The sequence below is a fragment of the Taeniopygia guttata genome, chromosome 9, assembly GCF_048771995.1.
Source record: "Taeniopygia guttata chromosome 9, bTaeGut7.mat, whole genome shotgun sequence".
Taxonomy (NCBI): Eukaryota; Metazoa; Chordata; class Aves; order Passeriformes; family Estrildidae; genus Taeniopygia; species Taeniopygia guttata.
The window spans coordinates 15,287,017-15,313,625 of NC_133034.1; the positions used below are offsets into that span (position 1 = coordinate 15,287,017).

Sequence of the window (26,609 nt, forward strand, 5' to 3'; positions counted from 1 at the left end):
GCCTGCAGCAGTCCTTGGGAGCAGTGTCTCAGCACATCTCACACAGGCTCACCAGAGAGGACACTGCAAAGCCTCTCCCATTTGCAGATATTAGAACAACTCAGACTGAGAGGAGAAACAGAATACAATCTGCTCTTGGAGCCCAATTCTTCTGAATTCTTCTGAACTGACTTCACAGGCCCAAAGCAGGATTTCTGGCATTTATTCTTCCCTAAATAGACAGCGGGATGTAGCTTGCTCCCAAATTCATACTTAATTAAAAAAAGCAGAGATAAACCTTTGAGAAAACAGGCCTGCAGCACTTAAATGCAGTGATGCTAACTCCTATGGCTCAGCAATGGTTAGTCATGGGCAGGAGGAATCTGGGCCAGTAAGAATAGAAATGTTTTCTGGCGGGTTTACACATAAATGTAAATGCAAGCTGCACTGCTCCTCCTGCAGTATGCCAAACACCCATATGACAGAGTGCTACTTCTGGAGGAAGAGAATGAATTGGGCTAGGAAGAGGCGGTGAAGCTACCCAGAATACAAACATTTGCTCAGAGGAACCCCAAACCCAAATATCTAGAGAGTGCTCATCATCTAAAACCATACAGATCTTTCAAAAGTGCACAGCATCACACACCATGGCTGCTACCACAGGCAGTGCCAAGGCTTGTTTTCAAAGACCAAACCACTACTGGAAGCCTCACACCCTGGGAAGGAGCATAATGACCCATCACCACAATGATCAGGGCAAACTGGAACCAGCAGACTGCTTTATGCTGGTGGGGCCATGAACTGGGCATGGTCAAGTGTCCTTAGAGTGGTAATGAGACAAATGAGCCTGCAGAGACTGCCTGCCAACTGCATGATGAAGCATGACTGTTACTCATGGAGACAAGGCATTTTTTTCTGTAAAGAAAGGCCTCCCCTCTGAAAGAAGCAACCCTGGCTCTGTAAATCTGGACGCCCAGGTTGTCTTCCCAGCATCTGACTTGCGTCTCCTCTTGGGCTGCATAAAGGCAAATCACCCTTATTACTTCAAATGGCAGGACTGGGGAGAGAAGAAACTATATAAAACATTATTGTACTGAAATTCTTGAAGTCAAGATCAATGAAATTTGCAATCATGAGCAGCTCTGCATTTTGCAACAGCCCATAAATCAGCACTGTAAAACTACTTACCCGTTCAACCTGAATGAGTTACTGAAAATAAATACAACTATTTTCTTTTTTTTTTCTTCCTACATTTCTCTAAAACAATGCCCAGGCCTTGCCTTTTTGGCTTGGGAAGAGGGGACTGTTATTGATTTGTTGTAAGAGCTGTACCTGAAGATTTTGTCTCAGAGCTGGCCTGGCTTCAGGGACACTGCCACAGCAAACAGGTGGTGCTAAGGCTCCCCACGGACCCTGCCCTGGGGTGCTGCAAGCTCTGAGCTGAACCCCAGACACAGCACGTCACTGCTGGTGATGAGCAGCTACACCCAGAGCACAGGAGCAGCTCTGCGGTGGGAGATCCCAGGCTGCTCCTCCCTCCCAAAGCAAGGACTCCTCCTGGCTGCCAGGGCAAAGCCCCCCAGCACGACTCCAAGGGCTCAGCAAGTACTGCCATGACCCATCACTCGGAGCAGAGATGGCAGGAACACCCCAAGCTGCAGCAAAATGTCCTTAGCACATAAAACACTGAGGACACAAATGCCAGTGCTCTGCACAGCTTCCCTCCTCCCTGTGCCATGCTGACAGTTCCACTGCTATCTCTACATTTTTGGGTGTTTTACTCCCAAGATAGCTGAGCTCTGCCTGATATAATGTGTGAGAACTGCAGGGCACCCCTCACACACACCTTTGTGAGCCTCCTCCTCCTCCTCAGCTGTGATGGTGCTCTTCTCCCTGTGACAACAGCAACCTTTGCTGTGCTGGCACTTCTGCAGCAGAGCCCAGCAGATGGGGCAACATCTTCACACACATCATTAAGTAAAGGGAATATTTACATTATTATTGCTATAACTTTATTTGCATCCAACAGCTCCCCACAACATTTTGTGCTTTTCCTACTATTTTAAGGTTTACTGGATATTCAGAGCCTACTTGCTGCTAACATCAGCATGCAACTACTTGTAGTACTGATTCCAGCAACAATGTGATCTGAGGGAGCACTGCAGAAAAAGGATGCAAGGATCCAGTTCTAATTGTGAGAAACAGCACTAACTTCTATGGTGCTGTGCCATTTGTAACAGCTCACACTTGTTTTCACCGGCTGAGCCTCAGAAATGAGTTTTTTCTCTCTTTAAACATTTCCTGCACAAAACACCTGCTGGAGTTAAGAGCAGCTCCCAATTAAATCAACTGGGATCAGCATTCATGCTGTGACTCCAGAGGTTCTCTAACAAATGGAAACTAGTGCGAAGATGGAGCTATATCCAACTCCACATCTCTTCTATGCTGCAGCAAATGGAGCACTACACATATACCTGAGGGACACAGTAAAATTCTCTAAAAATACACCATCCCACAAACGTACCTTCCTAGAAATGCCTCTGCAAAACGATTTTGAAAGAAGCCACCTTGTGTTCAGTACCAATCAAGAGCACTGCAGCTCCCTTGACCCCTCTTACTGCTGAATGCCCTGCAATTCCACAGCAAGCCAATGACCCACAGCAGGTGGGGTCTCACCAGAACAGAGTAGAGGGGCAGAATCACCTCCCTTGACCTCTTGGCCACACTTCTTTTGTTGTGACCCATGACACAGTTGGCTTTTTGGGGCTGTCAAGTAATATCTCAACAGCTTCCTACTTTCTTCATCTGTCCCTGCTGCATTCGCTTAAAGCAAAGCTGGTATGAGTCAGCCTCTACCCGGGGGCACAGCAAGGCCAGCCTGTTATCATGATGCACAAATCAGCATCGATAAGGCAGAAAAAGCTGATCACACAAAGCAATTAAGCAAGAATTAATCATTACTGCCTTTAAAAAAAAAATCTTCACCACCATCTTTCAAACTCAGTCAGTTAGAAGGAAGGAGATGAAGCCAGGCCGAAAGGAGAAGCCGTGCTGTGAGCACAGGAGGCACCAGCTGTGGCCAGCACTCCCGTGGGTGCATCTCCCACTTATGCCAGTGCCAGAAGTACCCACTCTCCCCACTGTCTGCATTCTTCCTTTTCCACCCTGCACGAGACCACCCCCTGTTCCCTGGCTGTGTTCTCTGCTCAGTAGTATTCCCATCTGACCATACAACAGGGCAGAAGAAGAGAAGCATGGAACAAAACAAATGAGAAGCTCTGCCCTTAACTGGAAGAAGAGGCACAAACCAAAACATGCTGAGATGGGTGGGAATGACACAGAAGTTGGGTCAGGCCCAGCCAAGATCAGCTGGCTCTCACCGTTTGCTCTCACTACTTCTGCAGCAGTGACAGTGGCCACAGAACACCTCAAAACTGGTTGTAGCTGAATGCTGCCTGGAAGCTCAGCCTAGAAGCTGTGCCAACTCTGCAGAATTTATAATCTCACTTCCAGCGGAAACGCATCCAAAGAGGCCTCTCATAACCCCACTGCCTTCCTCCCACAGCCTCTCCAGTAGAGCAAGGAGGTGGAAGTGGTCCTGGCACAAACCTCCTACACAGCCCAACCCCATCCATGCATTCTGCAATGGCACTGGCGACATGGTTTTATGCTTCTCCCAAGTTTCATCGTATTCATCCTGTGCTGCCACTGAGCCGTGGTGCTCCCACAGAATTCCCTCATCTGGATGCTGCACACTAGGATGGAGCCTCTCTTTCTCCCCAAGTGCTTTTATCATTTGAATAGGTAGGGCAGCTCAGAAAATAAGAAAGAAAAGGACCTTCTGTTGTAGAATAGCTCAGTTTTGAAAAGCACCTGTATATGGCAGTTGATTAACTTTAGACCCTGAATGTCTAATTTAAACAGGTGTGAAAACCTGCCTTGGCCAAAGTCATGGAAAACAAGCTGACTGCATAAACATCTGTTGACCTCAGGGGAAGTAGCCAAAGCAAGACATACAAAAAACTATGGTTCTGTAATGGAGCCCAAAGCTTCTGACTCTGAATCGCCTTATTTCATCAAGCACAGCCTGTAACACGGGGTAGTCTTTATTTGTGTCTCTTAGAACTCCTCCACAGTGAGCTCTGTGACTTCACTCTCTATCTGTGCATAAAGCTGTTTACTGCATGTGGCAGAGTATTTTGGTTACCCCCAGCAACTGGGCCAAAAAAAAAAACCCTAAAATTTTTATATTCAGATTTCTCTAGCAAGCTTGACATATTTTTCTGGAGGCTTTCTTTAAATTTGAGATCAAAATGATAAAGGTAGGGGCATGAACTCCTTCTCTGAAGGATAAGAAGAGCAAACAGCTACTTTCAATCCCACTTCATTGAGAAAATTTATGCGTGAAGCAAAGCAGAGCAGCATAGGAAAAGGAGAGGGACAGGAAATGGAACACCCCATTGCAAAGTCATCTGCAGGAGAGGCAGCATGAAAATGGGGTTTATCTGATCAGCATCACTGCTGAGCTGTGCTTAGGCTGGCAGGGGCTCTTGCGTGCCTGGGACACCGCACTGGGACTTGACAAGGTCCAGGCTAACTCCTGGCTCTGCCAAAGGCTTGCTTAGCTAAACCCACGCAGCCCAGTTAGTGCACTTAGCCAGGTGCTCTGCTGCCTGCTTTAAAATACAGTCAGCAATTCCTGCCTGTCCATCCCACAGGGATGTCTGCATTACAAAGATGCTGCAGCAGTTGTCCTCAGACAAGGATGGGACCCAGACAAACGCAGCAGGCAGTAAAATGCACAAGGGTCCACGAGTCCAGCAGTCACCTGGGTACCACAAAAGCTCTGACAGAGACAGCAAAACCCTGCAGCTGTGGCAGGGGGACGTGACAGCTCCCTGATGCCCTATTTGATACACACACAGGAGCAAAAGTCACTGTTCAATACTGTACCAGCAACAAACCCAGAAAGGGCTGCTTTCCTCCACACACTCCTGCACTTCCACGCAGATAGGTCACACCATGATGCCTGCACAGAGCTCAGCCCTCACAACGCATTTTCTCAGCTGACAAGAAGCAGACATGAGGTTTTATCTCCTCAGTGGGCACAGCTCTGGCTGGTGTGGAGGGAGGCTGGTGGCTGTGGGGACAATCTGCACCCAGGTCAGCTCTGCTCCACGGGTTTTATCTCCATCCACTCAGGGGTTGTGCAGCTTTCAACACCCTCAATGTCAATGACTTCATGCCCCCAAGTGCCATAAACTTCTACAACCACAGTAGCTCACAGATGGGTATGGATGGTTATAAAATCACGTCCTAAATTAGGACAGCAAGAAGCAGAGATTGGAAGAGTAGGAGGAAGTCAGGAAATCCCAGGAGATGATGGTGGGGGAGGGATTTAGTCTCTTTAGAAAACAATAATGCAGTTTAATCTGTTTTTCTTTTGACTTTACACACTAAAATAAGCTTCTCAGCTTCTGGGGCTGTCACAAATCATAAAGAAAATAAAGCAACTGGAACCCCATCAGTAGAGCAAGAGCTATGTAGTAATAATCCTGAGGAGCTGCACAGGGCTTTCCACCTTCAAAGTGTTTTACAGACAGTAATTTATTAATCTGCAAATTTCCCCTGGCCAAAAGTAACTGTTCTGCCTCTCTGCTAAGCATGAGATCCACAGTGCAGTTCAGCACTTGGGAGAGAGTGCAGGCAGCGGCTCTGACCTCTGGAGCTAGACCTCTGTTTCTTTCTCACTGCAGCCAGAACTCCACTGCTCCAGCCACCACCTGAACCCAGAAGCATTAATGACATCTGGCACTTTGGAGCCAACTTCAGAGCAGACAAAACCAAAGTAGCTGAAAGCCTCTGATACGGGGGAGTGTAAATAGACATGTTCACAATACAGCAAATAACAGCAAAGCCTGAAATAAAGCTCCCAGGAGAGAAACTCTTGGCTGCCTTCCAGCCACTACCTGCCATGCCTGGGTATCATTCTGGCCCAGTCCTGGGCTCATCCTACCACACAGCCTGTCTGATAGCCCCCAAGGGAGCTACAGAGGCATTTCCTATGCACACATGATGATTCCCCCTACCAAAGGGCTATTTATGCACAACAGGTACCTGCTCACACTACATGGGTCCATTAGATAATCAGCATGAGGCTGCTCCTCCTCTCCTGGCAGCAATATTCTTCTGCTTTTGCAATTCCCTAAGATAGTACTCCCAACCACGGTCATCTCTCCAGCCCTCACACTACAAAAGCTCTTGGGGGGTGAAGAGAGCAGCCTGGTTAGCAGAGAGGAAAAAATGGAACAAGAGGCACAATTATAGCCACATCTTATTTATAAGTCGGTATCTAACATTGGCCAGCTTCATTCAGAAACAAGAAGATAACATTATTCTGTATTCATAGTGGCTGTTATGTTCTTTGTCTGACTGGTTTTTCATCTCTTTTGAGCCAGTGTATATTTATATGACTTCAGCAGTGCCAAAGAAACTACTGTACAACCAGACCCGGGTCCATCGGTTTTGTTATCCTTCCCTGGCTATCAGAACATCTGGGCTCATTAAACATCCTACAACACGAGTTCCATCTTAAGGATGGCTTAGCTAGGCCAGGAAAGCAGAAGACCTTGACTAGCACCGTAAACAGTGACCAAAGGTCGTGAGTGATGCACTCGTGCACTCCACACACTGCCAATCACGTATATTCTCGGGACTAAGAAAAGATCTGCCCACACGTTCAGCGCGAGCGAACAGAAGACTCAGGCACCAATTCAGTCTCAGGCTCTACATCTCTTACTCTACACTACTCAGATCACATTTCTTCCCTCATACAGCTTGCACCTCCCTTTCAGCAACTGATTTTGTTTCAGCACCAGCCTCCATACGCAGCAGAAACAGCAGAGCCCAGAGAACAGATGTTTAGAGCCACAGTGCTGTAGGCAAAATCCGGAGGGGAAATAAAGTTTGTGGGTTTGCCTCTCCAGTAGGAAGCAGGGTGAAGCATAATGCTAAAGCTTTCTGACACACTGCCAGAGAGACTGACAGCCATAGTGGCTCAACTGGATGGAAAGGCCACTTGCAGCCAGAGCAACGATGGTATTTTAGAGCTGAAATTTAACAAGTGTTGGTTCCTCACCTCCTCTGTAAGCTCACAGAACTTGGGACTCAGCAGAGCTGGTACCCCTGACTTGGGCAGTCCCTGGTCAGTACTGCTGACCAGATTGCTCCACTGGGAAGGATGGCAGAGGCAGGAAAAGTGGCAACAAACCACAAGACAACTCCTGTCCCTGCCTCCAGCCTTCCTCAGTCCATCCTGGGCTGGAGAGAGAGCTGGTCTCAACAATTACATGACTTAATAGTCAAATCACAGAAAAGGACTCAGCTGAAATGACAAATCTCTACCAAGTCACATGTTAAATATCCCAGGAACCAGGCTCCCCAGTGAGAGCTACCCATCTCCATGGCCCTGCTTGATGTTAGGTGACCACCAGGGCAGCTGCAGACTGTGCACAGTCCTTCTGCATTCACTCCAGATAAGCTCAGCTCTGTTCCCCCCACCTACATACCCTGCTCCAAGAAGGAAAAGCAAGCCCAAATGCTGTAACATTTCCAGAACAAGGCCACTACCCATACTGCTATGTATTTATGACTTTGCAAGAGTGAAACAAGCTCCAGTCTCCTTTTGATGTCAGTCCCAGGAAACCCTGCAGTGAAACACAGGGCTGCACAGACGGCTGCCCCTCCATCCAAGTACAAACAGCCATCCAAGCCCATCATGAATAATAAAGGACATTCTGACAGCCCAAACCAGTTATCCATGGCACAAAAAGGAAGCTTTGAACTGAAGAGTGTGTCTGACACCCACAGACCCGCAGGAAATTAAATGTATACACTGCAGCAGATTTGCAGGAGAAGTGTATTTTAACTGATCACATGTCTCATGTATTGAGACTAGACTTACAATCTTGCAGCACTCTACAAGGTTTCTGGCCACCCTGTACAACAAATCTCTGCTAAAGAAGAAATGTTTAAAAATTACTAAATGCCCTGCAGAAATGCATGGAGGGTTCTGGTTCAGCCAGATCAATTGGCATGAGCCTGTGGGACCCAAATGCCAGGGTGCTCATTTCTGAAATCAGCTTCTTCTCAGCCAACTGCGTTAGCTTTTAGAGCTGCTCTAACATTTCCTGGGCAATCCTGATTCAATTGCACCCACCTCTCATTTCTGCAAAATCCCAAGATGACTGCACGTGGGGTGTTGTAATGCTGCCTCAGCAGGAGGAGGATGTTGCGTTGGTGGAGAGCAGAACAGCTCGTCCAGAAGCACAAGCAAAGCAGGGATTTTCCCAGCCAGCAGCTGAGATCCATGTCGCTGGGTCCCTCCTTCCCCACACACTCCTGCAGCCTAGGGCTCAGTGGAGGAGAATTAGGCTGTGTATTCTTTCTCCTTTGCTGCTTCCCCTTTGCTCACCACTTCCACCCAGCCCCTGTTAGCCAGGACAGGATATCCCACACTAAAGATCACAGCCTACTGTGGGTGCCTGCAACCCTTGGACAGCCCAAGGAGAAAAACCTCCCAAGCTTCAGCCTCTGCAATGAACACTGCACTGAGATGAACCTTGCTGAAGTGCACGTTGTGAATGTGGCACACAATAATTCAGTGTGGTCCAAGAGAGAATGACAGAAGAGCTGTTCATCTGCTCGGGGTATATTGTAACTGCTTGTTTGCCAGCATTGCAGAGGGACAAGAGTTCATGGGAGGACTCGTCAAACCCCTGTACAGCCCTTATTTCTGAACATTTCCTCCCATAAAACCAGCTCCTGTTCTTTCCTCCCTCCCCCTTTCCACTTGCCTCCTGCAAATCATGCTGTCTCCTTCCACCCCCAAATAGGAAGTCCGGAGCCGAGACATGCACAATCTGCCTCTTCACAAGAGCTGGGCTGAACCAGTGCCAGAGGAGCTGCGAGCATGACAACATATTTCCTGTCAGGAAAGTGACTCAGTGAGACGGCTATCAGAGCTCCTCTTACTCTAGAAGTTCCCCTCTCCCCTTGCATTGCTAAGGCATGAGTCAGAATTGGAGAGCTGAATGTCAGTCCCCTCCAGATCCAACCAGGGATAGCAGAGCTCAGGTTCAAGCCTGGGTCCTTCCTGCAACTCAGGGGCAATAATGATGCTGACAAAGGGGACAGCTGGAGTTTGCACAGCACTTTTAGGTCGAGGTGCTGTTGATATTTGCTCATGCACCTGTTCACACCACACTGGCTGTCTCTATACAGAGCATTGTACAACAGCCCCCCAGAACCAACACTGTGTTCATGCATTTCACTAAAGTATTCTGTACACAACCATTTAATCCAGAAATACTGCAAATGCTCAAAACTCACTGCAGGCAGTTTTCTTCTCTGCACAGTTACTGGGCAAGTCCATCATGTGTCACATCCTTACCTGAGCCTCTGCCAAGGGTGACCATGGACAGCCAGAGCGAAACCAGCAGGACACTGACCATCTTCATCCTGGAGACAAAGCACACAGACCTGGTTATTTGACACTGTTTTACCATTGCAGACCACTTTTTAACTGTATATGTTTATTCCTCCATTCACCCAGTCATCCTTTAATTCTGGCACATCCCTGTTTTATTTCATTAAGGTTCCTTAAAAACAGCACCCTCATGGCAGCATCACTCTGCCTGCAGGCAGCTTGCCAAGCCTGGGAGGTGATGGCTCTGAAGAGGATAGTCCAGCTCATTGATTTAAGCCATCAGAATGGTCTATATCAGGGAGCACAAGGAGTCAAAAGGATGTTTGCAGGCTACAGATCCCAAATTTGACTCCCAGAAGAAGGTCCTTTGCCAAGACCTCCTTCTGGTCATGTCTAAGAACAAGTGCAGGGAGTGCTGGCAGTGGCTGCGGCACATCTGCACTGAACGTGTGTCCCACACTCTGACAGGACAGCCACACCAGAGCAGCCCCAATTGGCAAGGTGTGCTGCCAGTCACCTGCAAAGGCTGCCAGAGCCTGCTTCAGCCTGCTCCTGCAGGCAGTGGAGGCAACACAGAGCCTCACCAGCTTTTCCCAGTCAAACCCTCCTTGGAACTCACAGGAGTAAACAAACGTCAGGTTTGTACACTTTTTAGAAAGGATCTAAACAAAGGTTTATACTTTCTAAGCACCAGTGATAAGCAAAAAACAATCCCAAACTTTTCCATTCCCACTACAGAACACAATTTCCTGTAATTTGAGATAAATGTACACTGGGCTGCCCACTCCAGTATCAGGCATTCGGCTCTCAGAGCTGCTCACTCACTGGAATTAAATATCCCTCTGTTTCTAGGTTTTTCAGGATGCAATTTATAAGCTGGTAGTCATGAAAACTGACATCTAGTAGATGCTCTCTTTAAAGGGGTTAAGGTCACATTTGATATTCCTGCATGCTGTCAGATCACAAAGGGAGAAGAGATGGTTAAAAGGCTGAACTTCATCAAAGCATCTCAGCTCTGCCAGGCAGATGCAGTAATGAGCATGGTGATACTGTCAGGAATGTGCTCATGAGATGACAGAGAAACCTGCTCCATCGGGGTGTGTTAAAAGTGTGGGGAGAGAATCCACAGAGCTCCCTTAAACCTCTCCCTCAAAAACCTGTCCAGAATATACGCAGTACACAGAGGGGCTTTGAGCATAAGCAGAGGACACCTAAAATTGCACAGATTGCAGAGATTAACAAGAATGCGACACGTGAACTGCACTACTCAAAACCCAGCAGCGGATATTGAATCTTCCTTTTCAGTGCTTCCATCTGAAAAGCCTTTGTGCGATGCCTTCCCTCTGCTGGGCTCATCTCAAAGAGACAAAGGCAATCTGAAGCATGCCTGTTCTTCCCTGCACAGTCCATGGAAAGGGCTGCACACTGCCTCTGAAGCCATCAGGCTTCAAACATGGCCAAGAAGCAAGGAAGAAACTGAGGGTTTTTTTTTCCCTGGGGTCCAGCTCAGAGGGCTGAGCATCCCCTACCACATTCCTCCAAATTTAAATGCCAGCTGCTTATCAAACCCCTCTCTATTGCCACCTACAACCAGCTCCCAATGTTACTTAGGACTCCATAGGGAAGAAACAATATTAAGTACTCCCACCCCTTGGAAATGCTGAAGAATGATAAAACATTTTTATGCCATCAGATTGGACAGAGAGATCCAACATGCTGCACTCTGGTGGGTATTAAGGAACTTTTGGTAATTGAGATGCTTGAAGAGAGGGGGTGTGAAGAGTGGCAGGGAATCATTCCCATAATCAAGATCCCTCATGGCTGGTTCCCTCTCCATTTGTCATTAGCTAAATGCACAGCGTGTCCTAACTCACCCTTATTTTCCAGTGACTCTCTCCTGCATTTTGCACAAATCAGACTGAATTCAGCCCTGAAGCAAGCAGGAGCAACTACAGACTTTGGATGAGTTTCCCTTGTATTTAGCAAGGCCATTTGCGTGGCCTGAGGCCAAAATAAACTACTACACTTCACTCGGTGATACATGAACTCTGCAGTGAGCTAATATTTACATCCATTAGCTGTGCTCACAGGAACATGCTCCTTTCAACTATCTCACAGAGCCACCAGGTCTCCGTTCCCATGAGCAAGGTATCCAAGATTTCCATGCTCTGCCTACTAGTAGGAAAATACTTTTTTTCTTGCTCTACCCAGCTATCAAATCAGAAGCCTTACACACAAAGTGATTTAATTCTGGTTCATTCCAGAAGATCTTGTCAGTGGAGACAGTCAGACACAGAGCCTGTCAGATTACAGCAATTTCTCCATTACAGAGAAGGGGCACAACTGACCACAGCCCTGGCTGCTCCCACTCTACACAAAATGCAAAGGACCATGGAAGGGACAGGCACAGAGTCAAGGGCTGGTCAAGGGGAGGCATCACACCCTCCTGGATGCCCTGACCATGCCAGAATTTGCCAGCCCAGCTCCATTCCCGTGGCACACGATTACTCAAAAATACTCCAAAAACCAAATAGCCCCAAACCTGTGATATGCCCCCAAATAAAAAGGTCTTCCCACAGCAGTGCAGTGGTGACACGGGAGAAGAGCATTGCATCCTGCTGCGGAGATGGGTGGGTTTGCAATGCCCTTAAGAACCTCACACCACAGGACTACAACCCACCCTGGTCTTGCCAGGAACAAAAGAGTTTTCTCAACCTTTCCCAGCAACCTGCTTCTGTGTTTCGTGACAGGACAGAGCATGTTGCCATATTTCCTGCTGGTGATGCAATTCCAGCGGTGTCTGATGAACTTCTTGCACAATTCTGTACAACTGCACCAAACACCAACTTCTGTGGCTGCAGTTTGGGAGCCAGAGGCCAGGAGTGCAAACCCAGGCTGCAGCAGAAGGCTTCACCCCACTGCATCCACCCAGTGCAAATAAAAATAAAAGGAGAATAAAATCAGTGAGCAGGAGAGTTACCAGCTCAGAAATCACACAGTAGCTAGAAAGCAGGCAATCAGAGCAGCCAGAAGGCAGCTGGAGAGCTCTGATACATCCTCAGCACTCCAGGAACTTCTCACGAGACCAATATACTCTGAGGTGCTCTTAATGTCTCCATAAATTAACATTTTAATAATAATTCATAGAGTGGTTAGGGAAAACGATCCATCACAGCCCTTGCTAGAATTTTTTAAGGACTTAACTTGAAATATTCATTTATTTCAAATCAGAAATTGTTCCCTTTTCCTTCTAGAGCACTTTTTTCTTCAAACTTTCACCTTCCGTCTACTGAGCAGCAAAGAAAAGTGGGGTGGGGGAAGCACAATCATGGACGTGTCTCATGCTCCTAACATCAAAGGAAGTGGAAAGTCTAATTTTTTTCATTTGATACTGATTACAAGTGGCCTTTCTGTCAGAAAAAAAAAATGAATATTTTTATATAAAACACCTTTTAATAAAACACCCTTGCCAAAGAGACCTCAGCAAGACATCATTCCCTCCTGCCTTTAGCAGCATGGACTCTGCAAAGCCCACACACTTTACCAGTAATTATAAAACCAAAGACAGATGTCAAGTAATTAACAAAGAGAACTGCACTCAAAGCAACTACTGCACACCTATTCTTAAAGACATTGTACCAATTCTACAGAACAATGCTTCATTTTCCAGGAAAAATGCCTTTGTCCCTCCTAATCAGAGGCCTCTAGGGAGAGCTGATAGGTTTTTCATGGAGAAGTCACAGTACAGCCTCCGGAACAAAAGTGCCCTTCAGAACCTTGCCCCTAAATGCTCTGACTGCAAGAGAGTATAAAATAAAGCAGTTTCTGAAAGAGGAAATAAATAGTTTTGCATAGTATTTTCTTTCTGTAATTCTGTCCCAACTCAAAAGCATTTGAGAGCCCCAAAAAGTGGGATACAGACACAGGAAGGCTGGCAAAATCTGGAGTGGGCTAGCTTAGGAAATGCTTTGGTTGTATGCCACCTGGGTTGGAGATGAAGGCTGATGGATGGGTTGCACAGCAGAGCTGGTGCTCAGGAAAGGGGCTCAGCTCTCTGCTCCCAGCCACAGCTTGCCCACAAGCCCTGGGTCCCTGCACCATCACACAGCAGCACTGGAGAAGGCTGCTCGATGAGTTTGCTGGGTTTTCTTATGGGGAAAAATAGATGTACAGCTCAAGTAAATTCAAAGAATCCAAAAGGCAGACAAAGGGCAGCCTGAAAAAGCAGCTGCAGAAAAGTAACAGCAAAAAAACACTAATGGAAAATGGGAAAAGGCCCTTCAGCCCCCCAGGAAACACTTTTGCTTTTCAGTATGTGCAGGAGTAAGTCAGACAAAAGGAGGGATTACTGTAGCATAAAGCATCTTGGTGCCACTTAGGCAGGGCTTGCACAGTGTCCCTCTGATCCTGCGTCTCCTGCAGAGGCTCGTGGGCACCGCCTGGCACTGCCCCTTGCTGTGGTGCCACTCTGTCCTGCCCAAAGGGGAGCCCCTCCTGCACAGAACTGGTCAGTCCCAGGGACAGCCCTCCAGAGGAACAGAACGTGACTCCCAGGCAGAAAGACAGGCCATGGCTTTTGGAAGCCCAGCCTTTACTCCCCAGGAGGAATAACCACATTCATGGCAATTTTCATCCCCAGACAGCTCCCGGGAACACAGCAGGGAGGAATCCAGCAGCAGTTTGATGATGAGCACCAAAAGCAGCTCGCAGCACTTGCCCTGCTCTCGTGCATGCTACGCCACACTCATCACTTCAAACACGGGCACATTGACCAGAGGGCCCCAACGCTGTCCTTGGAAAAAACATTCACATCTCTCCTGAGGGCAGAAAGCCCAATTTGTCTTGGCAGCAGCTCCCAAACAGCCAGGCACATTTCAGGAGGAATCAGGCAGAGCCAAAGCCTGCCCTGCAATCAGGGAGGGGTATCACAGGAGCCATAGGTGTGACCCAGTCACTGCATCTGCTGGTGACACATCTAAGGCAGGGACCTGCAAAATCAGTGCTGGAGTCCCACCTGTGCCTGGGTAGCTGCACTCACCAGGCAATGCATGCCTGACATCAGAGCAGGCTAAAAGGAATTTGTTTTGAAATATTTCCCTTACAGAAGTAATTTATGTCATCAGAACTACAGGAAATGCTGAAATTTGAGTGGCCTGAAAGTTTTTCACCAGCTAGAATCACAGAAGATATTATACACCTGCTTTTGCAGAGGGGAACAAGAATTAAACTAGTGGGAGTCAGATGGAAAGGTGCCCTGCTGAGAGGTGTCTCCTGTCACCAGCACAAAGGATTTTCTGCCTTGCTTGGTCAGACCTGGCCATTGGCAAACAGCTTTACAGCCAGAGCTACTGACTGCCCTGAAGAACAAAAATACCAAACCAAAACCAAACACACAACAAGAAAATCTGGAAACAGTCATCTTAACCAGTGGCCCAGCCAGCTCACTGCCAGCCAAGGACATGACACCAGGTATCCAAGGTGGTTCCATTTGCCTGTCACCCACCACGGCCCCTCCCTGCCTTCCTGCCTGCACATCCAGGCCAAGGACTGCAGCCTGATGGCTTTTTAATAATGACATTTTACAAAACCCCCAACACGGGGATGAACAAGCTCAGCAGTGTGATGCTCCAGAGCCACCATGGGAGGTGATCCCAAGCTATTTCTCCTTCAATGGAGCAGCACAAATTGCAGAAGCAAGGCTGCCCTTCCAGGAGCACCAAGAGCTCCCCAGGGCAGAGATGGCAGCAGCCTCCCCTCAAGCTCAGAGGCTCAGGGAAAAAGTGTGGAGACTTTCATTCACAGTGAGTCATTCCTGGGAGCTTCCTTGGTAGTGCAAGATTTGCCAGTGCCAATGTTTGAGACATGGAGGTGAGATTTCCAGGCAGGGAATTTGTGATTTGCTATTGGCTTTTACATACCATCTCCTGGCATCCTTTTGGCTCAGCAGATTTAACGCTAACAATGAGAATTCAGAGGAAGAAGGGTTTTTTTCACCCTCACAAAAGAAAGAAGTGCAATCTAGGCATGTGGAGAGAAGTGGAGGGGGTGGAGCTTGAAAATGTACCTGAAGAAATTTGCAATGCCCTGTGATCCAGGGGGTCCCTCAAGATTTGGAAAAGCAGAAATGCTACAGATCTTGCACACTGCTCTGCTGGAGTCCAGGGTGCCACTGATTATACTCTGCCACCAATTTAGCCAGCAGAGCACACTACATTTCATACATAGAAAATAAATGAGCTCCCTGTCACCTCTACAAAATGTGCACACCTGGACAAGTCAAATAAGCAGCTGGGACTATTGCCTAGAGATCTGTGGAGTGGGCTGGAGAGGGGCAAGTAGAGCCACAGCTATAAAATCAAACAGCACAGATTACAAATGGATCCACGCTAGCCACTGAGCAGTTCAAACATTCAAGCTTCAAGAGCACTTCTGTGCTCAAGCAAAAGGTATCCAGCTAAGATAGTCTATTTTTTATGTGTGAATAGCCAGGGAATGAAAAGTTTCCAACCGTGCTTCAAAGAGAGCTGAGATCTTCCATGAAGCCAGACACAATGCTTCTATTTTGGACAGCTATGTTATAGTCAAGGGAGAGTTCTGAGAAACACACACCTATTGTGCTACCACAAAATAAACTGAGAAACCAATCTTTGCACAGAAAAAAAGGAAATCTGCAATCAGTGTGGCTCAAAGACTTGAGAAGACTTAAGGAATCCAAAGTGAGATCCCCCTTCACTGGAAAAGTTCCAATTAACTGTTATGGAACACTTGGAGACATCTGACAACAAGCATTTGATTTATACATCCTGCCTCCTGACCTTTTTAATGGTTTTACAATGTAAGCAGCTCCACTACCCTCCCTAGGAGGTTGTTCCACTGCCCCAGTGGACAGAGCAGCACATCCGCACTGTGCAATGATTGCACAGCAGCAGCCCCAAGCTAGCTGAGCACAAATCTCTAAATCCAGAGAACACAGTGCACATTTGAGCAGGTTTTCAGATGGGCTTAATGCCTTTTTCAGGACAGGCACAGGTCTCTCAAAGCCCAGAGCAGCTTTCCAGGAGATGTTTCCTCGCAAGCCCAGCCTGGTCCAACCAGCGCCCTGCAGCCCCACTGCACATCTCCCTTGTGTAGCCAGGGGCTGCACCCAGCCCTGCTCAGCACCACCTGCAATACACTCTCAGTGTCAAAAACCCCTCAAAGAGTTTCTTTTCTTAAGTTCAAGTCCTTGCTGGCAGCTATGTACCTGCTCCTTCACTTCATCTCCTCCCCTCACAGCACTAAGTGTTTGAGCACCACATTCCCAGGATGGCTGCTCCACATTCAGACATCCTTCCCTTCTTGTTACTCCAGAGAGGGACACAACAGGCAAAATTCCTCCAAGCACCACCACGCTCCAGAGCACATCACTGTCTTTCACTTCCCTTCCCAAAAATCTGCTTTCCTGTGGTGCCACAAATTCCCCATGCAGCTGCAATGTCTCCAGCACTGCTTCCAGCTTTGCCCGTGCTGCTGCCAGCAGGGAAGCCCAGCTCTTCCTGAGGCAGAAGAGAATGGTTTCCTCAAGTGGCTCTGGGTATCCTGAGATGAGCAACATATTCAAGGGTATAAGCAAGTCAGATGAGTTTTTCTTTTTCAAGTTTGGGCCACACAGCATTTCCACACCTAGTACTTATATTAATCATGTTAACTTAATCCCATTTAACCTTACAAGTAAAAGCAAACAAGAATAAGACATCAAGATGCTTCAATCCCTGTCCTGCAGCTCAGACAGGCTGATCCAAGTGTGCTTTATACATCAATCAATTTAAAGCAATATAAAAATAGAAAGCCCAGGAGCTACCAGCCTCCCCCAAGACAGCACCTCACTTAAAAGCAGCTCTCTGGAGGTCCTTCCACCCTCCACATTCCCAACCCACCCACTTGGTCCTCCTGGTGACTATCAGAGCAGCTTTCTTTTGCACACCTGTCCCTTTCTGGCCAGCATAGTATAGTTGCATTCTGCAAAGGGGACTAGAAAAAGCTGTGTACACACAGAAAAAAGGAGGAGAAGAGAAACAAGAGTGAGACAATCCTTCTCCCCATGATGTGTATTCCTTTTGCTCCCCTTGTCTCCAACATTTCCCTCTGCAAATATTCAGTCACACCATCACAGAGAACTTGCACAGGCTCTGCCTGCACTGGCCCCATCAATGCATCTTGAAATTCAACCTTCAAAGAACAGCACCCTGAAATTTGAAGTCCAGGAGCCTCCTGCTCTGTGACCCACAGCCCCTACACAGTGGGAAAGCTGAGAGGAGCTGCAGGCAGCAGTATGCTGGGACTGTCATCAATATTAATTATTTGGGGAGAATATGATTGATCTCACAAGGGCAATGAATTCATTTCTCCAGCTGAATGACAAACAAAAGGGAATACATGCACTGCTGACATTTCCAAAGGCTACGAGGTGCAGAGACACAAGGAAATACTGCTATGCACTAAAGCCCTGCTGCAAAGGGCCAAAAATTTGAAAAGTCTCTGAAATTTTCATTTCTGAGCACCTTCAATGCCAGGAAATAGATGCCTTCATACTCTCAAATCTATGCTGACCCCAGCCCTGGGCTGGCTCACATCTTTGCATTGAGAGGAAGTAATCACTGAGTATCTTTGGGAAGTTGGTGTCGTGGTTTGACTCTGGCCCAATGCCAGGCACCCACAAAGCTGCTCGCTCACCCTCCCCTCCCGTGCCACAGCTGGGCAGAGGAGAGAAGAAATTAATGAAGGGTTCATGAGTTTAGATAAGGACCAGGAAAAAACACTCCAAGGGCAAAACAGGCTCAGCTTAGAGGTACAAAGTGAATTTATTACCAGCAGAGTTGGAAGAGGATGATGAGAAGTAAAAGAAAGCCCTTAAAACACTTTTTTTTTTTTTTCCCCCAAACCCTCCTTCCTTCCTATCAACAGCACAGGGAGATAGGGCATGGGAGGTTTTGGAGTTTGTCACTGAAATTTTCTTCTGCTGCTCTGGGAGAGGAGTCCTTCCCCTGTGAGACCGTGGGGTCCCTCCCACAGGAGACAGTTCTCCATGAACTTCTCCAGTGTGGCTCTTCAGAGCCACCAGGGACCAGCTCTGCTGGACATCATGGAGGCCTCCAGAAGCTTCCCACAGAAACCACCTCTGTGGCCCCCCATCACCACCAAAAACCAGGCAGTGCAAAAACCAACACAGCTGGGTTGAGTTTCCCTCCTGCTCTTTGACACTTCATGTCAGCAACTACAGAGGCATTGCACCTGACAGAGGAGGGGGCAAAAAAAATTTCTAAGGGGGAAACATTACCCTCCTGGACTATTCTACAGGGCTGAAATGCAAGGTGCAGCTCCCCTGTGCAATGGGAGAAAAGGAAGACACAGCAAGCCTGGAGAAAAGCATTTCTATCTCTCCATGGGGTCAGGGAGTCTGTGTGTGTGAAACCTCCCAAGGAGACAGAGTAAAACAGGCTCCCGAAATGCCACACAGCAACGTGAGAGAGGAGAAGGAAGGAGGAGAAAGGTAAATGCACTGGGGCTATTTTTTTAAGAGAATGGATATGGGGGAAATCCCATCCCAGTCCATAGGGAGTTCTGTCCTTCAGTCACCCCAACACAACCACTCAAATGCAACCAGCACAATTTGCTACAGCAACACATTTTGGGATCCAGCAGCACATCTGTGTTCATTCAGAGAGGCTGGGTGCCCTCAAGACCTCCACAGCCTGCCAGCTGGGCAGCAACATCCTCCTCCCACTACCCAGATCGCTTCTTAAAACAAGGGCTGGGAGGTATCTGTGCTTGAAGGAAGAGGGGCTATTTCTCAACAGAACAAATCCAATTATTCGTATTAGAGTGAATTTGCATGGCTCTTACTGACAAATTAAGTATTTTTTTTTCACACATCTCAGAACTCTGACTCAACAGATTGCTAATAAATTCATGTAGGTGGGGCTCTGGATGTTACCATAGTGGGAGGGAGGTGAGGTTTTACTTTTTGCAACAGGACTAACCTGAGAAAAAATAACTGGGAACTTGGACTCCTTACACTGCCATTTACTAGGCTCCTGTAAGTCTCTAAGGGTGAAGATTTTAGTCTCTAGTTTAGGGTAGAAATATGCGTTTCTGGCTAATAAACATGCAATCTGTATATAGGCATCAATCACCAAATGCAGTGCATGAAAAATTGTAGTGCCTCCCTGCTAATCAGGCATTAGAGAACTTACAAATGGCTGGCCCCTGAACTGAGTGCATTAGTAGAGGCTTCTGAAATCTGTGCCTCTGTTTCCCCAGCCACATTTAGAACAGCCTCTCCCCATCTCACACCACGGCAGCACATCTTAATATCTCCTAAGTGCTTAGAGATGCTGAGATGAAAGATAACATATGAGTGCAAAGTATGGATTAATTCCCAGTGCTCAACAGTCAGTGGAGCTGATGGGGCTAAAAGTAACACATACCCACCACAAAAAACTGGGGTTCTGAGCCTATCTTAAATAGTAACTACTTAAGGAACAGATCCCTTGGAACAAGTAATTTGGGGGCTGGGAACCCAAGTAATTACACAAGTAATTTTGTTCTCCATAGCTGGGCACATGAAGCCCCAGCAGGCAGGAAACAGAGAAATGCAATACACTACTATGAAAAATGGATGCTTTTCCAGAAGGTCTTCAACCTGTTCCTATAGAATTTGGCGGTGGGATTTGAACTCATTTCAGTTAGAGCTATTCACATTTTAGCAACCACCACATAAAGAACATGACCAAACATAATTTGAAAACCTATTTCAATTTCTGTTTGTTTTTATAAATTATTAAAAATCCAGTTTAAATAGTGCAAAGAAAACTTTAAATTGAGCAAGATAAGTTTTGGCATCCTTCCAAGTAGAAGGCAAACCCCAAAATGTTATTGCAAATCCAACAGATGGGCGTTATTTCTCATGCTTTAAAATTTCATTCCTTTGCACTGAGATTAACTGTAATTAGCTCTTTATTTACATCTAAAACAAAAAGTAAAATTATAAAGAAAGGCAGTTATAACCACAACTCACAGGCAGAAAAAGGCCAAAAAAAAAAGAAAACCAACAAAAATTCCCTCTGAGAAGAAAACACGTCTTTCTTGCCAAGCAGCATAATTGTTACAAATATATAGTTAAACAACTCCACAACATCCTGTCAGCACTAAGGATAAACATTTAAGTCACAGTTTTGCAAGCCTTTGCACACAAATTGATCAAATACCTAAGAATCTTCCTCAGAACACTGGGAAAATCTCGCATCCCTCTAAATAAACAGCATCAGGCCTAAGAGAGGCAAGACACTCCACTACATTTTTATTTCAGTAATGCGAGGGATTAAAGAAAACCGTGAGGAAAACAAACAAACAAACAAAAAGCAAACCCAGCAGCTTACCCAGATAAAGAGAGAGGTATTAAAACTTACTCTTTTTTCTTTACTTGTTTTTTTTTCAAGCCCTCTTCTTGTTCTGATAACACCTTGACTTAATAAAGCTGAAGAGGCTTCTTAAGTATTTGTGTAAGTGAACGATTGACGTTGTATCTTCAGCTGCAGCACAGCAAAGCTGTCCAGGGAGCTGCATGGGGAGCCCAGCTCCATCCTCTGACCTGGCACTGCCAGGCTGCACCCAGGAGCTCCCACTGGCACCCAGAGAGCCCCCGACCCACGGCCACAGCCAGCGCTGCAAGGGTTAAACAGCAGAGCTTGCCCAGCCTCAGCAAGCTGTCAGCAAAGAAAAAGAGTGAGTGGGCTTGAAGGCAGCACCAAATGCTCCTGAACCAACTGGAAACTCTGCCCTGGCAGCTCAGGGCTCTCAGTGCCCGCGATGGACTTGGGATGGGAGTGCTGGAGCACGCAGGGCTCCTGCCAGGCAGGGCATGGGTCTCCTTCTGGGAGAGATTGGAGGAGCTGGTAGCTCCTGGTGGCCCTACTCTGAGTGGGATTTACAAGCTAATGGCTCTCTGGCACCTTCTTAGTGTTCCCAGGAGAAGAAGCCATTTACCACTTCCCTGACTGAGCCCAGGATTCATGGAAATGTCTTATTCTCTGCTGGAAATAGACCATTTAAGTTAACAGTCTCTTTTTGTTAACACATGTAAATGTAAAAAGACTCCATAAGAATCTATGTAAATTTTTCATCTAAATATCAAGTCAACATATAAGAAGACAGAGTAGAGGGAGGGAGAGGAGGGAGGAAGAGGGAGGGAGATCCAAACACCAGGGACCTTGAATCCACTCACTGCAAAAGTTAAGGACTGAAATAACTCTCATTTACTCATACAAGAAAGTGAAACTCTCACTTTCTCACTCTCTCCTTCTCTTTCCCTAACGCTCTCAGATACTTCTATCTTTAGCCAATTATCCTTGCTGTAATTTTCTTTAAATTGTAATTGGATAATCATCCAGACTCAGGGGAAACCTTTGTCAGAGGAACTCCTGGGGATATACTCCCATTTGAGGAAACTGAGAGATGTTAGATTAACAAAGCACTGACTAAAGACATGATCCTTCACTTCTAGTGAAAATACTGTTTTACAAGCAACTATTTTTAGAGAACCCTATAACAAAATATACATACTTGTACACTCATTTTCCTGTGTTTTATTTTCTGTAAAATCAGACTCCTAAATTATGAATATCATGTTCTGTGCATGTGTCTTATTGGGATCTCTGGGGCTGAAGACAGTAAACACAGATTGAAATTCCCTAAAGCACAGGCAGACACCACTGAAGTAAATTCCCCAGATCAGTTCCCTTCCTGCACTCTCTGAGCTCATCTGGCTCAGTCGCGTGCAAAAGCCTCACACAGACCAGCACTGTGACTGAGAAACGTCAGATTAGCCCTCTGCCTGGCAAAAGCACTGCTGTGGGGGGAGAAATCCTAAAACACCTCCCAAAAGAAGAAGCTGCTTTGTTCTGGTTCAGCAGTGAATCTCAGCCGCATGTTTTGCTGATGGTGGAGCAGAACAAAGCAGCTACAGACGGTGGATGGCAGAGCCCCACCTGCACACACAGAGCCTCCTGCAGGGTGTGAGAAGGGTCAGCTCAAGCATGGCACACCTGAGCCAGCTCTGCCTCCTTCTGCCTTCGCATCTGTCCCACTCTGCCCAGCCAGAGATGCTCCAGCTCCCCTCCAGGTACACAGCTGCCACCAGCCAGGCTGCATCAGCCTGGCAGCACAGAGGACACGGGCTCTGCTCATGGGGACACTGAAATCCATCAGCTGTGTCAAGAGAAAGAGAGGGGAGGAAGGAGAAGAGCAGAGCTCCACCGTAGAACGTGTTTTAGTTCCCAGATAACGTGGCGCTGTTCACAGATTTCAGCTTATATAGGCTTTTCCCTATTTCTATTTTTATTCCCAAAGCACTCCCCATTACTGTATGGTAAAGAAAGAAAAAAATATATGAATGCGTTCACATGCTGATATAATCTTCCAAACTGTCCACCTGGCTAATGCAACCTGTGCTCTGAGAGCCAGGCTGGGGCACCTCTGCTCCCACACCACCAGTCACAAGGGCTTTATGGCAAGTTTTTGCAAGTCAGAGTCTTGCTGAAATGGGAGGACATTTGACAAGAGTGGGGACCCAGGACCCACGAGGGAAGAAACATGAATCATGTGCCTGCCAAAATAACCAACAGAGAAATCCAAGCAGAAGTGAGAAGAAGGAATAAAAAACCAATTTTTGGACTCTTATTCTGAAGGAATATAATTCTTCCTCCCTAGAGTTGGCATCTGGTTCATTCAGGTCTTGAAGGAATAAGATTAGGACAAAATCTTTCTGCCTCATTCTTCCTGAATGCTTATTTTAGAGCTTAAAATTACAGCTCTGAGGCCAGCAGGGAGGCATTTCCCACACCTCCAAGTATTCAGGCTGCTACACCACTCCCCCTACCCTCTTAAGTCTCTCTTATCTGTGTGTGCTTTGTGGTGCCAGGTGTTTTTGGGTAGCACTACCTGACGTGGGGATGAGGCTGCTGGAGCCCAGAGCAGGGCAGTACTCATCTCCACTGCACGTGCTCATGCTCAAATGCAGAATACCTGCACAGACCAACAGCGTGGAAAGGGAGAGCCCAGAAGTGTTCATATGCAAGCTTTCCTTCAACACCCTGGAGGGATCAGAGGACATGCTGGGGAGGCATGGACAGACATCAGCAAGCATCATATCAAATGCAGACCCTTTGAACTTAAGCTAGAAGCAGAGACTTGGAAAGCAATCCCAGGGCTGTGTGGATGCAGCTCTGCCCTCTGCCTTGCACAGAGGCATGGAGTTAGAAACATAACCTCTCACCCCACGGCCCCTTCCTCCAGCTCCATGCTGCAGCTCCCACCTTCCCAGCTTAACACTTCCCAGTCATTGCAGTGCCCTGCGGGCTTCCACCACCCCAAGTCCTCTCAGGCTTACTCCCCATGTCCCGCATTATCCTACATCCTTACTGCTCCTCCAGACAAGGTGTTCCTAGCAACAACACCATGCCTACGTCCAGGGAAGAATATCTGGTGTTTAGAGTTTAATCCTCTCTGCTTGCCCCCTCCTGCTCACCACAGGCAGGCAATGGAGACAGAAAGCAGGAACCTTTCCAGCACCAAGCCTGCCCACTCGAGAGCCTGTGGGCTGGAGTGATGCTCTCCACCAAAACAAGAGATGCCTTTCCTGCAAGGAATACAAGACAGCAAGTAAATCTTCCAGAGCTGCCAAAAGCAACCTGTTATAAATGACCCTCTAAGTTATGAGATATGGACTCTCCACCGTACAGTTAATAAATAACACTTCACAATCCTTCTAGGTATGGAAGCTTATGTTGGGTGACACCTCTGCTTGCCCAAGAGGGGCACAGCTTAAAATGGAGTGTCAAGAAAATAATACGTTTTAATTACAAAGGAGATAAGTGTTTTTAAAATACAAGGAGCTTGCTGTAATCTCACAAATCCAGAAGTGAAAAGCCTTTTCTAGGACAAAAGAACTGAATGCATGGGAAAAAATCTATCATTTTATAAGAAAAGAAAGATCTCTAAAGCCAAACCAGAATTTTATCCAAGCACTATAACTAGCTATTCACAAAGCAGAAGTCAGGATGAAAAGAGAGAATGTGCATGTGAGAGGGCATTTATAATCCAGTTTACTGTGATATCCTAAGGCCCCAAGATCAGGATTCTGTTGTGTCAAGCACTGTACAGGCACACTGCAAGAAACCAGCCCAGAGTGAGGAACAAGCATTGACACTGTAACAGGGGAAAGCGACATTGGCACAGAAAAGGGACACCTGAAGTAGTGAAGCACTGATGGTCTCCTTTTTCCCCCTTCTTTTTTAGAAAACCATCCAATTTCCCTACAGATACACCCCCCTCAAAACAAAAAAAAATTAAAAAAAAAACAAAAAAACAAAAAAAAACAAAAACACCTGCTTCACGTAAGGGGGCAGCTACCCCCAACAAACCCAGCAAAGGCCATCTTGCTGCCAGCATCTAATCGCTTCCAGTCTGTTTTTTTGGACACGTCTCTTCCACTTTATTTCCCTGCTACGGCTTAAGCCTTCCTCTCCCCACTTCCATTTCAGAGACCCGTTTGACAGCAGAGAGCAGGTATCAGAGGCTCAAGAATTTGCAATCCGGATGAAAATCAAAGTTGCATTTCTCAGCGCGTGTAGCGCTCCAGCCAGGAATACCCAGCTCGGCACGGCCCGCGGGAGCGAATGGAAGGAAGCAAATCCCTCCGCACGCCGGGGACCGGCGGCACCGCCAGCCCGGCTGCGGGAGCGGCGGGCACAAACCCGCGGTGCCGCAGCTCGGCCGGGTCCCGCACCCCGCGGGATCGCGGGGGGTGCGCGGGGGTCCCCGGCCCCGCGGCCGCACCGGCAGCATCGCGCCCACCCCCGCTCCCCATCCCCGGCCCCGCATCCCCGCTCGCACCGTGCCCGCCAGTCCTCCCTCGCTCCTGCCGCCGGGCGCTGCTCCTCGGGCTCTCCCGAGCGGTTCCTCTTCTTTCCTTCCCGTCTCCCCCCGTGCCAGCCGGGGAGCGGGGGCCGCTGCCGCCTGCGCGCCGCCGCCGCCCGGCTCCCCCCGCCCCGGGGCTGCAATCCGCCTCCTCCGACACAAACTTTCCCTTCGCGTGCGGCGAAGTTCACGGCCGGGGCGGGGCGGGACAGGCTCCCGTGTCCCTTCTCCCTGCCCACGCCCACGCCTACAGGAACACGGGCGTCCCCCCGCACCCCCGGGCAGCGCGGCTCACCTGGGGACGCGGGGAGCGCACAGCGCCCGCTCTCCTTTTCTTCCTCCTCCTCTTCCCCCTCTTCTTCCTCCTCTTCTCCCTGCTCGCCGTCGTGCCCGATCCGCGCCCCCGAGCTGCGCTCCGCCCCGCCCGCCCCTCTCCCCGCGCTCCGTGCGCGCTCGGGGCGGTCCCGCCGCCCGCGGGGTCACTGCGGAGCTGGGGCCGGGGCAGGCACGGCACGGGCACGGGCACAGCCACGGCCACGGCTCCGTCCCTCCGCAGCTGCCGGGCCGGGCCGGGGGAGGCGGGGTGCGAGGCGGGGTGCGCGGGGCCACGGCTCCCTCTCCTGGCCGGAGCCGCCCTGCCGGCGGCAGCTGCCGGGGCCCGACAGGCGCCCAGAACCCCGGAGCCGGCCCGGAGCCACCGGAGCCGGCCCGGAGCCCCCGGAGCCGGCCCGGAGCCCCCGGAGCCGGCCTGGAGCCGGCCCGGAGCTCTTGGAGCCGGCCCGGAGCCCCCGGAGCCCTTGGAACCGGCTCGGAGCCCCCGGAGCCGGCCCGGAGCCGGCCCGGAGCCCTTGGAGCCGGCCCGGAGCTCTTGGAGCCGGCCCGGAGCCCTTGGAGCCGGCCCGGAGCTCTTGGAGCCGGCCCGGAGCTCTTGGAGCCGGCCCGGAGCCCCCGGAGCCGGCCCGGAGCCCTTGGAGCCGGCACGGAGCTCTTGGAGCCGGCCCGGAGCTCTTGGAGCCGGCCCGGAGCCCCTGGAGCCGGCCCGGAGCCCTTGGACACTTTCTGGATGGAGCGGGCCGGCGGACACAGCCCGGCCGCTGCCGCAGGCCCTGAGCGCTCTGCGGGCCGCCTGTCCCCTGGGAAAGTAAAGTTTCCCATTCTCCTCTCTGGTGTGCTGCTATTCCTTCCTGGT

At 48.6% G+C, this 26,609-nt stretch overlaps 1 protein-coding gene across 4 annotated transcripts in view; it reads right to left on the bottom strand.

Moving 5' to 3' along the window:
• Positions 1–26,131, bottom strand: part of IL1RAP (interleukin 1 receptor accessory protein) — a 48,126-nt gene extending 21,995 nt beyond the window's left edge. Inside the window, exons 1-2 of one of the 4 annotated variants that reach the window (XM_012575600.5) lie at positions 25,716–26,131; positions 9,431–9,498 (exon numbers count right to left, since the gene is read on the bottom strand). In XM_012575600.5, coding sequence (XP_012431054.5) covers positions 9,431–9,497 — 67 coding nt within the window. In that variant the 5' untranslated portion in view covers position 9,498; positions 25,716–26,131. The other 3 variants (XM_030280080.4, XM_030280081.4, XM_030280082.4) reach the window with 3 other exon arrangements.
• Between the last annotated feature and the right edge of the window lie 478 nt (positions 26,132–26,609).